The sequence below is a fragment of the Lissotriton helveticus genome, chromosome 4_1, assembly GCF_964261635.1.
Source record: "Lissotriton helveticus chromosome 4_1, aLisHel1.1, whole genome shotgun sequence".
Classification (NCBI taxonomy): domain Eukaryota; kingdom Metazoa; phylum Chordata; class Amphibia; order Caudata; family Salamandridae; genus Lissotriton; species Lissotriton helveticus.
The window spans coordinates 1935928143-1935941008 of record NC_136063.1 but is presented as its reverse complement, the minus strand read 5'-3'; the positions used below and the strand labels follow the sequence as shown (position 1 = coordinate 1935941008).

The 12866-nt window shown below is 45.9% G+C and overlaps 1 protein-coding gene across 1 annotated transcript in view; it reads right to left on the bottom strand.

The window, feature by feature from the left end:
• The window catches only part of LOC144829455 (transmembrane 9 superfamily member 2-like), a 1692131-nt gene that overhangs the window by 934596 nt on the left and 744669 nt on the right, over window positions 1–12866 (bottom strand). Inside the window, exon 6 of the mRNA XM_078688619.1 lies at window positions 4799–4926. Within this exon, the coding sequence (XP_078544745.1) occupies window positions 4799–4926 (128 nt within the window). The remainder of the gene's footprint in view (window positions 1–4798; window positions 4927–12866) is intronic.

The window sequence follows — 12866 nt, the reverse complement described above, 5'->3', positions numbered from 1 at the left end:
ATGACTGAGATGTGTTCCAAGAGGATGAGAGATTTCTTTGGCTTGTTGACAAAGGGACAAATATGGATCAGGATGACGAAGGGCAGAGTGAAGAGTGTTCGTGTGAGGCATAGAATCAGCCAATCATCCAGCTAGGACTGATGATGAATTGCCCGATTACAAAACAGTCTAGTACCTAGCACCATTATGGTGACAACCCAGGCAGAGCTGAGCCCAAAAGGGAGCACACTGTATGGGCATTATGGCACATTTTCCCCACTTTACAGTCAATTCTTTGCATAAAGTCTCAGGAACCCAGAAGAAAACATAACAGTTCTATAACACAATGCCATATGAATCGGACCCAGATCCAGTACCATGAATGACTCATTGTGGGGAGGAAAAGATTAAGAAAAGGTGAAGCATTTGGGAACAAGCCACTCAGTTTCTCATGGCCACTGCAAAGAAATAAGAACAGAATGGTCTGTTCTCTTTTTAAGGCAACAGCAGCAACTGTAGTCCCTCCAGAAAGACTAAGGAGTAAGGTGAGAAGGAAGGGCAAGAGGAAGATAAAACAGAAAGCCTGAACCCTGACTAAACAACTAAAATGGTCTGAAGTCTTCAAAGATGGTTTTCAGGTCATGTACATGGAGAACAGGTTACTTATTTTTGGTGACAATCTTTCTGGTGGCCATTCTAACTGCAGATTCCTCACATTGTGACTAATCCTAACAGGTCGGATTTTAAATTTTCAGAGCAGTTCTCCTGTGGCTCCACGCAGATGTTGTTCCACTCTGGAAGGATGAGTACAGCTGCATATAAGTGCCATCCATGCTCATTGATGTCTGTTGCTTGCAAGTCAGTCTGTGCCCTCAGACTCTGGGTCCAGTCTGGTGCTTGGGAAGGGTTCTAAATTTGAGGAATCTGCAGTCAGAAGTATCCATCCGAAAACGTTGCTATTGCATCCTCTTACTGATGATCAGTCTCTTACAAGTTTCTCTGAATTTTAATATTACTTGCTTTGCACCCATATAGAGCAATCAAGAGAGATGCATCTTAGTCAAGGCCTGCCTGCTGGAACTATTTAAAGAGTATACATTTGTTTCTTATCCTGCCGCTCAATGTTTTATTAGCTGAATAACGTCTGTGTATTCATTGCAAACCTGCATGGTCCTGGCCTTTGAGTCACTTTGATAAATCCAGTTCAAGCCAGTCGATGTGACTGTAAATTGTCTAAAAAGAAGTCTAGTTCATCCACAACCACACTAGTCTATCAACGACTGCTTTGGTTTATAATCATAAGAGGCAGGTCTTCAAAATCAAACTTTTCTCAGTGTTCCAGATCCAGATTTATTGTTGACGTAGGAGAGGATACGGCCAAATTCTAAATGACATTTGGCTTACAGATTTTCACAGGTAGCCCAGTGCTTCAGTTAAAACAAAAATATGTAGTCCCTAGTGTACTATGCTCTTGTGAAGCTCGAAGATAGAGCTGCATGTGGTTCTCAGATGAGACGGTTACAGGTGGCTATTAATACATTTATAAATTATATTTTCCATTTATTTCTCCCTTTTCCTCCTTTGTGGAAAATGTGTGCTTTAGAATAGCACTCTAGGTCCCTCCTTGCTTCCTGAAATTCCTTCCAGCCTTCTACTCATTGACCTAGTTTGACATTAAAAGGACATTGATGAATCCCATAGGTTTTGAGTTTATGGCAAGATATCCCTCTAGAGTTACAAACTGGGTCTTGCGAATTGGATTAATTACGGGATGCTAACCCAATTACATGACTCAAAGTTAATAAAATGATTATCAACATAATCCCAGTAAGTAAAGGGCACATGCCAATGGTGTCATTTCCCCGACCTACATCTGCTTTGGCATCTGAACATTTTGCCTACGGGATAAGACTTAGGATGGCACATTATGGGTTCAAGCATATTGGGATAGCCCGAGCAGATGTTTTGTTACTATTGTTATTGAACCGCAAAACATTATTTTCTATGCTGTTGGAGCTAGTGGAGAGAGTCTAACTGTTACCTGGATTGCAGATAACTAGTAAATATTGATAAGGACAGATAAATGGCAATTATTTCACATATATCGGTGGAGTTTTGAGGCAGTTCCCAATCTCACTGACTTGAAACATTTTTCTAGCCAAGATGATAGGCCTCCCAAGTCCCAAAGCTGTTCTTTGGTCCAGATGTGCCCAATCCATGTTCCTGAGCTTGTATTTAGGAACCTAATAAAATATGTATATTTTGATATAGGGACAATGGTCCAATAAAGATATTCATGAGTAAACTATGTAAACCACATGCGGCGAAGGACCTACATTCCCACATTTTGACATTCCCACATTTTGAGTCTTGTCTCAAGAGGCCTCTCAACAGGTCTGTTTCTGACAAGAAGAGATCTGACTGAACCGAATTTCAAAAATGATTGCACAGGCTTATCAGACGGATGTTTGGTGTCAGTCCCAGTACTGCAGGATATTGTGATAAAGAAACAGCTCAATACCCCCACTCTGGACCTCACATAAGTTAGGCTCCCTCTGCCACTATCAGGGCTTTGACAAGTGGGACACGATTGGCATTTCTACCTTAGGAGACATGCTTCATAAGGGCAAACTACTGACATTCGAAGAGCTTCAGAAGACATACGACTTAGCCCAATCTGAAGCCTTCCGCTATCTCCAAATCAAACATGCCATACTCACCAGTGTCCCTGACCTCTCTTCTCTTCCACAATCCTCGCCTCTTGAGGACAGACTCTTGTCAGAACCCCTCCAAGCCAAAGCGATATCTTATACCTACCGTAAATTATGCAATAACATGCCCAACACCTTCCAACTTCTAAGAGACAAATGGCAGAACGACATCGGAGTCATGGATGATGCCAAGTGGCAGGCGGCATTGATGTCCCCGCGCGAATCAGCTATCAACCACCGATTTAGACTCATACAACTAAAGATATTACACAGAACATACATGTCCGCTCCCCTCCTGGCCAAAATTGGTAGACACACATCTGACCTCTGTCTCCGTAACTGCGGACAGATAGGTACCTTCTACCACACTATCTGGGAATGCCCAATGATTCAGGACCTGTGGGAGCGTACCGTTCGCACAATGACTGATCCTCTAGGAAAATCCGTCCCCCTGACTCCCAAAAGTGTACTCCTCAATGTGTGGGACCCCACAGATCTCACTGCAATGGATCGACAATGGGCGGCTCTGGTCTTCCTCTTACTGAAACGTGAGATAGCAATGCAATGGGGTTCACCATCTAAACCGCTCTTGATCAAGTGGGTTGCTGCAATGGATGTATGTATGTTGTCCGAAAAAACGGTCTACAAGTTCAGGGGGTGGCCTGGAACTTGGGATAGGAAATGGGGACATTGGAATGTTTATAGAGGTGAACTTTGTACGTCCCCTTCAACTGACATGGCGATGGTTAGAACTGGTCCCCCCCGTATTCGTACTTGTGATGCACTGCTGTGATGCAAGCACTTTATGTCAAATTTGTAAATTCATGACTGTCAACTTATTACTACCTCTGCTTTTGTTTAATAAAATATTTTTTTTTAAAAAGAAAGAAACAGCTCAATCCAATTGAGGTATTGCGTAATGGGTGGAGACATGCAACACAACATCAGATGGGGCAGATGCTATTTATGGAAAAACTTCCTATCAGGAACAAGAGGGCATTCAGAGAGAGTGATGGTAATCAGGCAGAAAGGTTCAAGAAGAATGGAAGACCTGCAATACTGGGACAGCAGTATGATATATGCTGAACACCTGATAGAAGTATGGACTGCTCCAATTTGCAGCCCTAGCAATAACTTCCCAAAAGGCTTGGAGCCTATTCCCCACAGTGCCAGAGGAACATTGAGTAAATGTACCTCTTACACGGAGTACAACTGTGAAAAGTGCATCTCAATACTGTAAAAAGAAGTTATACACAAATTGAGATCCACAGACATTCAGATAAAGTCACAGAGGGCAGGAGGAGTTGATCAGTGAACCAGCTGAAGCAGAATGGTTGAAAATATTCAAGTATACCAAGTTGTTTCCTGAAGTAATAGGCTTAGACTCAGTTCACACAAGTGTTTGATTAGGGCATTTTCCACTCTTTTTTTAAATCTGGGAAACAGAACATGGGAGAATTAGCTCTAATGAGGACACCTCAAACGGAAGTCTTATAACTATAAAGAAAGAAAATGTTTAGAGCTTTTGGAGTCCCAGGAATCAAACCAGTACTTCTGAGTAAGGTATCCAGAGCAACTGAAAGATGTAAGGAGGCTTTACTTTTTCTGATGCATATTTTTGTGTAAATGAGGCAGATGCACGCCAGTCTGTGCCACACGAAATTAGGTGTTGCAGTTAGGTCATGGTCTTCGCTAACGTCCATTAAAGGTGTATGGGGATTTATCGGAGTCATTTGAGGGGACGTCCCGTTTCATTTACTATGTTGCATCTTGCTAGTAAGACATCATCTGCAATTACAAGTCTAGTATTGGAAGTCACAAAGACACACTGAAGTCAGCATAGAGCATGACACAAAAGAAATAAAGATAACCACTGAAATAACAATTTTGATTGTTACAATTCACTGGTGTATGACTTGCGCAAAATGCTGCACTCAGCAAATACATTAACAAAATTAAGAGTATGGTAAGGCCTGGGAATCGCACTAGAAACAAACTCAAACAAGAAAAGGAACAAAAATAAAAACCATCGAGAAAACCAGTGAAGTAATTGTTTTTAACTAGTTGTGTAACAACATCATGATCATAAACATTAATCCCTCCATTACCTTTTTGGCACGAGTTTCGCCGCAACCAGTCTGGCACCCTCCCAGTTTTCTCCATCCCCATCATGATACGTGATGGTAAGGTCAACATGGTTGAAGAGATACAATGTATTTTCCTTATTAGATTTGAGCTAAACCAAAATGAAAAATAAACTTTATTTTATATGAGTTCTAGTCAATAAGCAAAATAGAAATCGTATTTCATATTGTTTGTAATAGTCACACTTCGCCTGAAAAACACAAAAAAATGCTGAAAACAGTGTAGAATAAAAATCGAAGAATTAAATGAATTACACACATAATTAATCAAAATCAAGTAAGAAGTGTTTGGTTGGTTTTGCAGAGGGTCTTCATTAGTAACCTGGCACCTTGGGGAAGATGTACTAAAAAACAAACTGGTCACAAAATATTTGTCGCATAAATGCAGCAAGTAAAGAATTACACTAATCGACTATCTACTAATAGGTCGGTTTGTAAAATTCTGAATCTTAGTTGGTGGTAATGCAACCTATCTCATGAATATTAATGGAGTAGGTCACAAACTGCGACTCATTACAACTCGAGGCTTTCACAGGGGTGATGGTCTACTAGAGTTTTTTTTCTCTTTTTGAAAGTTGGTATTGGTGCTCTACAAATCTTTTTGTTTTTAATTTACAAAAGGGGAAGGGGACCCCCTTCTCTTTGTAAATGGGTTACTGGTCCACCTTAGAAGTCATTAACTTTTCAGTGTTTTGCGACCAGGTTGTTGTCACAAAAACACTGATGCTTATAACAAATTCGGTTTTTGGGAGGGTCACCAAAAAGATGCCCCTTTCAAATATCGAATCAGTATTCATTTGAAACCCTATTTTAGGAGTTGTAAAAGATTTAGAACCCCCAAAACTGGATTTGTAAATTACAAAAAATATTTTGCAATCACAATCACCAATTCGGAGTGTTTGCAGCCTAAAAAATTGTTTAATCATCTAGAACACAATTGGCATGCTTGTGCTGTAAATGACCCGTGGTATTCCCCAATTTAATGGTACTTAGCAGCAGAATAGATGGTGTAATCTGCTTTGTTGAGACTTATGGGCAGAACATATCGAGTCATATCAATAACACATTTCGGAGGCTCACTTAAACTGATTTACAATATTTACCAAAAATAAAAACTCCTCAGGAAAAGAAGTGAGCAATACTTATTTATTGCTGGTTTTGCTTTGCTGTTGGTTGTAGAATTGGGGTGCGAGCACTTTAAAAGCGAACAGCACACGGTGGGTAACTTGTATTATTCTTCCAAAATGCTAGTTGTAGACAGTGTAACAACAAATATTCAAAATGCCATTGTTCTAATGTTCCATGGTTGCATCCTTGTTGTGTCTAGAGGAGGGGTCTCCAGCATTTTATGTAATAAGAGCTACTAATGTTTAATAAAAATTATCCGGAGTTACTAATATTAGGGTTGTAAAAGCGACAAAATCAGACAAAATTACATTTGTGGCCACTAGATGCAAGATACCAGTAGTGATCACCTCACAGTATCAGACAGGGTTGCCAGCAGGAATGTAAAAAAAGCTTTTCCTCAATGTGGAATGCCTCTACGTAGGTAACACGTAACAGCCAAAGCTACAATGCCCCTAGCATCAAGGAAATATTATGAGTAATATGTCTCCAGAATGCACCACGATTTACTACTCAAATTTCAACTTTACATATATTTTGGAAATCCAACTATTTTGTTTCAAATATAGGCTTATGAGTTTTGAAAATGCACACATTTTTGTCTTGGCTAAATGCTTTTCAATTTTGATATGCATACATTACTTCAACCAAACAAAAGTTTCTAATTTAGTTGACTGGGATGCACACAGGCGAGCTACTTACAGGCAGCTGGGGAGCTACCAGTATCTCACGCACTTCTCGTGGAGAAGCCTGGTCTAGCTCCATCATAAGTGCATCCAAACGCTACATAGAGCATTCTTCCATGTTCCTGTGCTGTGATAAGCCTGGAATGAATACTGGTGCAATAACTTCTTCATTCGGGCATTGTGTGGTAGACCTCCTGTCAAATGTTTTGGCAAGAAAGCAGACTCCCAATGGGACTATAAGTAGTGCGGTCAGCTGGGCTTATTGACTGCTTTTTCAATAATGGAGAGCTCCAAATACGTCAATTCTATTAGAAATTGAGTTTGCAGCCACAGAGTTAACCTCATCCATGCTGTTGACGAGCTCAGCTCGTCATGGAGTACAGCTGAGCTCCACTCATGACGAGCTGAGCTCGTCACGGCAGTTGGAACGTTCGCACGCGGGGCTAATTTCCCTGCTGTGCTGAACGTTCTAAAAACGGGTGCGGCCATGACGAGCTCAGCTCGTCATGAGGGCAGCTCAGCTTTGCCTCATGACGAGCTCAGCTCGTCACCAGCATGGGGGCGCTGTGTACGCCCCCCCCACCGCACAGGCAGGGAAAACACCCGCGGCGAAGGGGTTAATCAAAGTTACAGCCTTAATTACTAAAGACAGACAAGAAACAACAACGAACTGAGCAGCATTTGTCCACCTAATCAGATATTTTATCTACACTGCAGTCACTCTGGTAAATTAAAAGCTCTGCACTGAAACTGGTAAAGGGCCACTATTTAGTTAGACCTTGGTCTAACCTCCCTAACCCGATTGTGGTAAGCTAGGCTCAGATACAATGGACCTTCTCTATAAAATGATCAGCTCCTCTGTCAGAAAGACCAGCTTGCAAAAGGTCAATAAACTCATTACCAAGGGGAATTACATGATCTCACCAACCAGGCAGGTCACTCCCTCTGCCACCGCGCAGACCCCCTGTGTGCCGCTGCTGCTGCTCCGTGTTGTCTGCTGCCTCCCTGCAGACTGGTCTGTTGCGTTTTTGACTGCGTGTTGACTGCTTCCCTGTCTACTGTTCTGTTTTTTGCCTCCTTTTCTACTGTTCTACTGTGCCCTTGTTTTATTTTGTGCCCGCTGTCCCTGTCTCTCCCCCCCCTGCCTTCTGTGTCACTTTTCCCGCCACTCGCGTCCCACGCGGCCCCGCCCCCTCGCTACTCATTGGCCGCCCCGCTCCCAGCCGCTCCTCCCTCCCTCTCCGCCTCATATGGAGGCCGCGCAGCGGGCACGCCAAAGGCAAGCCCATCTGCGCCCGTCCGCGCCTGGACCGTGCCCAGCTCCAGGACCCCTGGACCTCGACGATACCAGCCCACCCGTCTGAGCTACGATGCCGCCACCCTCCACGCACTCAACACCGGCCGGACCCCCGCCTGCCACCGAGCCACCCCGAAACGCACCCACAGACCCTTCACCTGCCAAGTCTGCAAATTCACCTGCCTCCGGACCTGCACCGCACCCGCCAGACCAGGCATCAGCAACAACCACCTCAAGTGTATCCTGCTCAACACCCGCTCCATCCACAGGCACGCCGTCGAACTCTGGAACCTCCTTGACACAACAGCGCCAGACATCGCCTTCCTCACAGAAACCTGGATGAACGCCTCCTCAGCCCCCGACATCGCCATAGCCAACCCGGAGGGCTACAAGATCACCCGGAGGGACCGCGTCAACCAAACCGGAGGAGGCATCACCATCGTCCACAGAAACACCATCCGCATCATGACAAACTCCGACGACACCGCCACGCTGCCAAACACATTCAATTCCAGATACACACCGACCCCAATACCACCCTCAGAGGAACTCTCATCTACAGACCCCCGGGATCACGCACACAATTCAGCGAAGCCAACGCAGACTTCATCAGCCCGCTTGCCCTCACCTCCTCAGACTACATCCTCCTAGGGGACCTCAACTTCCACCTGGAGAACAACAATGACAACACCACCACCACCCTGCAGGACAACCTCCCCAACCTCGGAGTCAAGCAACTGGTGAACACCCCCACCCACTACGCCGGCCACGCGCTTGACCCAGTCTTCTCCTCCAGCAACCACATCTCCTTCAGCCACTCCACCAAACTACACTGGACCAATCACAGCTGCGTCCACTTCAACTTCAGAAAAACCACGACCCACCACCACCCGCAACAGGCTCCCCGCAGATGCTGGAGCAAGATCACCACCGACCAGCTCACCACTTCCCTGAGCCAAAACCCTCCCACCAACACTATGGACTCTAACGAAGCAGCCCGCAACCTCACACAGAGGCTCACCAACTGCGCCGATGCTCTTGCACCACTGAAGAATCCTCCCAGCGGACCCGGAAGCAAGAAAGCCTCGTGGTTCACCAACAACCTCAAAGACTCCAAGAAACCCTGTCGTACCCTCGAGAAAGCCTGGCGCCACGACCAGTCAACAGAAAACATGACAGCCCTCAAGAACGCCACCCGCAAACACCACCAGCTGATCCGCACCACCAAAAGGACAGCATTCAGAGAACGACTAGACAACAACACCCACAACAGCAAGGAACTCTTCAGCATCGTTAAAGAGCTCTCCAACCCCAGCAACGACGACATCACGCCCTCGCAAGACCTCTGCGACGCATTCGCCTCGTTCTTCCACCACAAGATCGCCGACATACACAACAGCTTCGGCGCCCAGACCACGCACCCAACCACCGAACCAACGCCTCCCAACACCACTCTCTGCGCCTGGACCCCAATCAGCACTGAAGACACCACCAGCGTGATGAACACCATCCACTCCGGCTCTCCAGCCGACCCCTGTCCTCATCACATCTTTAACAAAGCCGACTCCATCATCGCACCCCAACTCCGGAACATCATTAACAACTCCTTCGCATCTGCCACCTTTCCGGAGAACTGGAAGCATGCGGAGATCAGCGCTCTCCTGAAGAAACCCACCGCGGACCCCAAGAATTTCCGCCCCATCTCGCTCCTCCCTTTCCCCGCTAAAGTCATCGGGAAGACCGTCAACAAACAGCTAACCGCCTTCCTCAAGACAAACGGCTCCCTGGACCCATCGCAGTCCGGATTCCGAGCAAACCACAGCACCGAGACCGCCCTCATCGCAGCCACCCATGACATCAGGTCCCTGCTCGACAACGGGGAAACTGCTGCCCTCATCCTCCTCGACCTATTGGCCGCATTCGACACAGTCTGCCACCGCACCCTAACAAACCGCCTCCACCACGCCGGGATCCAAGGAAAGGCATTGGAATGGATCACCTCCTTCCTCTCCAACAGAACTCAGAGAGTCCGCCTCCCTCCCTTCCGCTCAGCAGCCACCAAGATCATCTGCGGCGTACCTCAAGGCTCCTCACTCAGCCCCACCCTTTTCAACTTCTACATGAGCCTCCTCGAAGCCATCGCACGCCAACACAGCCTAAACATAATCTCCTACGTTGACGACACCCAGCTGATCCTCTCCCTCACCAACGACCCCGCCAACGCCAGAGCCAACCTCCAGGAAGGAATGAAAGACATCGCGGAATGGATGAAGCTCAGCCATCTGAAACTGAACTCAGACAAGACGGAAGTCCTCATCCTCGGACCATCCCCCTCCGCCTGGGACGGCTCCTGGTGGCCCCCTGCACTGGGCACCGCCCACGGACCACGCACGCAACCTGGGTTTCATCCTGGACTCCTCCCTCACGATGACCAAGCAAGTCAACGCAGTCTCGTCATCATGTTTCAACACCCTGTGCATGCTCCGAAAGATCTTCAGGTGGATCCCCACAGAAACCAGAAAGACTGTCACCCAGGCCCTCATTACCAGCCGACTGGACTACGGGAATGCCCTCTACGCTGGAACCACAGCCAAACTACAGAAAAGACTCCAGTGCATATAGAATGCTTCTGCGCGACTCATCCTGGGCATCCCCTGACACAGCCACATCTCTGCCCACCTGAGAGACCTGCACTGGCTCACCGTCAGCAAAAGGATCACATTCAGGCTCCTCACCCACGCTCACAAGGCTCTTCACGACATGGGCCCCAAATACCTCAACAACTGCCTCACGTTCTACACACCCACCGGACAGCTCCGATCCACCAGCCTTGCCCTCGCCACCGTCCCACGGATTCGCGGAACCACCACAGGAGGAAGATCTTTCTCCCACCCACCTACGACTGACCCAGGACCATCTCTCCTTCAGGAAGCAACTCAAGACCTGGCTCTTCGTTCGAGCAGTAGCAGCATCCCCCCCCCCCCCCTCCCAGTGCCTTGAGACCCTTGCGGGTGAGTAGCGCGCCCTATACATGTGTCTGATCTGATTTGATTTGAATCATTGGCAAAAACTCTTCCACATAGTTTCCTATTTTCACTTGGAATGTCATAATACGGGGGTCGCAGCTAACTAGCTTGTCTATAGACAGACCTCGAACGGTTGATATTGTTGTCGAACTTCAATTTTGACGCCTTCCATTTCCTGATAGAGGGCTGCAACTGTCACTTAAGCGGTCTGGAATGGTCAGAATAACATGGTTGGGAAGGACAGGGTTGCCATGCACCAGAGACCTCCTTTATAGGTACCAGATGGGCTCAGTTTTACACCAAGGCAGAAATGTAGAAACTTTTCCAGCCGCCAGCGTCTTCCAGACAATTTGATTCGGATAAAAACGGAGATGGTGGCAGAAAACATCTTGCAAGAATGGCGCTGAACCCGATGACCGTACTTTTAGGTGTTACTGACTGTTTGGATGGGAACAGGGCCGAGAAGCTCTGTCTCACCACGGCACTGATGGTAGCTAAACAAGATATTGCAGCCCTTTGGCTGGACCCGTCGGCCCCTTCTGTGACATGGTGGCCCATGGGGGTGGACTGGTGTGCGGCGCAGGAGCACCCAATGTATGCAGCCCGCGGTCGTCCCAAAAAGTTTCGAAGGGTGTGGGGTAAATGGGTCGGGGTGGTGGAAGACAACTTTCCTGAGGTTTCCCTATGGACATGGTTGTGGACATTGTTGCTTGATATTCCTAGCTGGATTCATGTATGTGGGGGTATTATTCCCCTATTTGTGTCATGGTTTTGTACTGACCACTGAGCAAAAAGCTGGCTTTCTTTTTTCTTGCTGCAAATGTGTTAATTTAAAAATCAATAAAATTGCTAGAAGAGATTTAAGCACCTGCAGTCAGTTTCCTCCGATTTTTTTTAAATCTTACCCGACCAGGTCATATATAAAGAAGATTATGTATAATATTTCGATAAATTCTGCAATAATGACTTGACTAAAATCAAAATCCTTACTTTTTCAACAAGTAAAAAATAAATTTAAAGGAAAAAAGGAAGCAAACTGCTTTGAAGCTACCTTTCGAAGAACTATTAGCTCTAGCACAATTAAGTATAGTAATCACAGGTTTTTATTAAACAGAAACATCTGTATAAGATGATCATTTCAATTCATTATTTCTAGTTATATATTTAAATGATTCACAATTGTGAATGTATGAATGTGTAAAAGCAAAATGAAATTATAAAAAACGAAAGGATTGGATCTTCAGCAGTTGCAGCATATAACTCGACCAGTTTAAATGCTGGTCTATTTTCGCTTTGGCATACACATCTCTTCTCGCGCTATCATTATGCTGGTCTAATATTTGTATCTTTGGCTGTTTAGAAAAGAACAGTGCTACTCCATTTTTCATGCACTTCACTGGGAATGAAACAAAACAGTTAATCCAATCTTTAAAAATTCTGGTATTGTTTTATTATTATGGTGGAACTCCTTTTAAAAGAATATTTTAGTCTTTCTTCTGTACAAGTAATCATGTTTCTTCTTTTTGCGGCCTTTCTTAACCTTTATGGAGCATAGCCCTCCTCTCCATGACTCACGCAAAGTCCAGAACTAAGCCCCAGCAGTTGGAAACTGCAAGGAATGGCTTCCCAGAAGTAAGGAAAGAGGAAGCGTAGCTAAGATACCTCACGCTGAAGAAAACATGGGCCAGTGTGGCCACACACACACACAAGCCCAAAAATGGTGCCCGGCTACAAGACCAGCGAAACAGCGAGTATGACGACAAGCAATCTCTGATGCTGACCAAGCACTCTGAAGTAGTTCGTAGAGGCGAAGGTGGACGTCCTGCATGCCGTAATGTAGGCCCCACCAGCCCAAGAGCTTCTCTCACACCAGAAGAGTTTGGGATAAGCAGACCTTG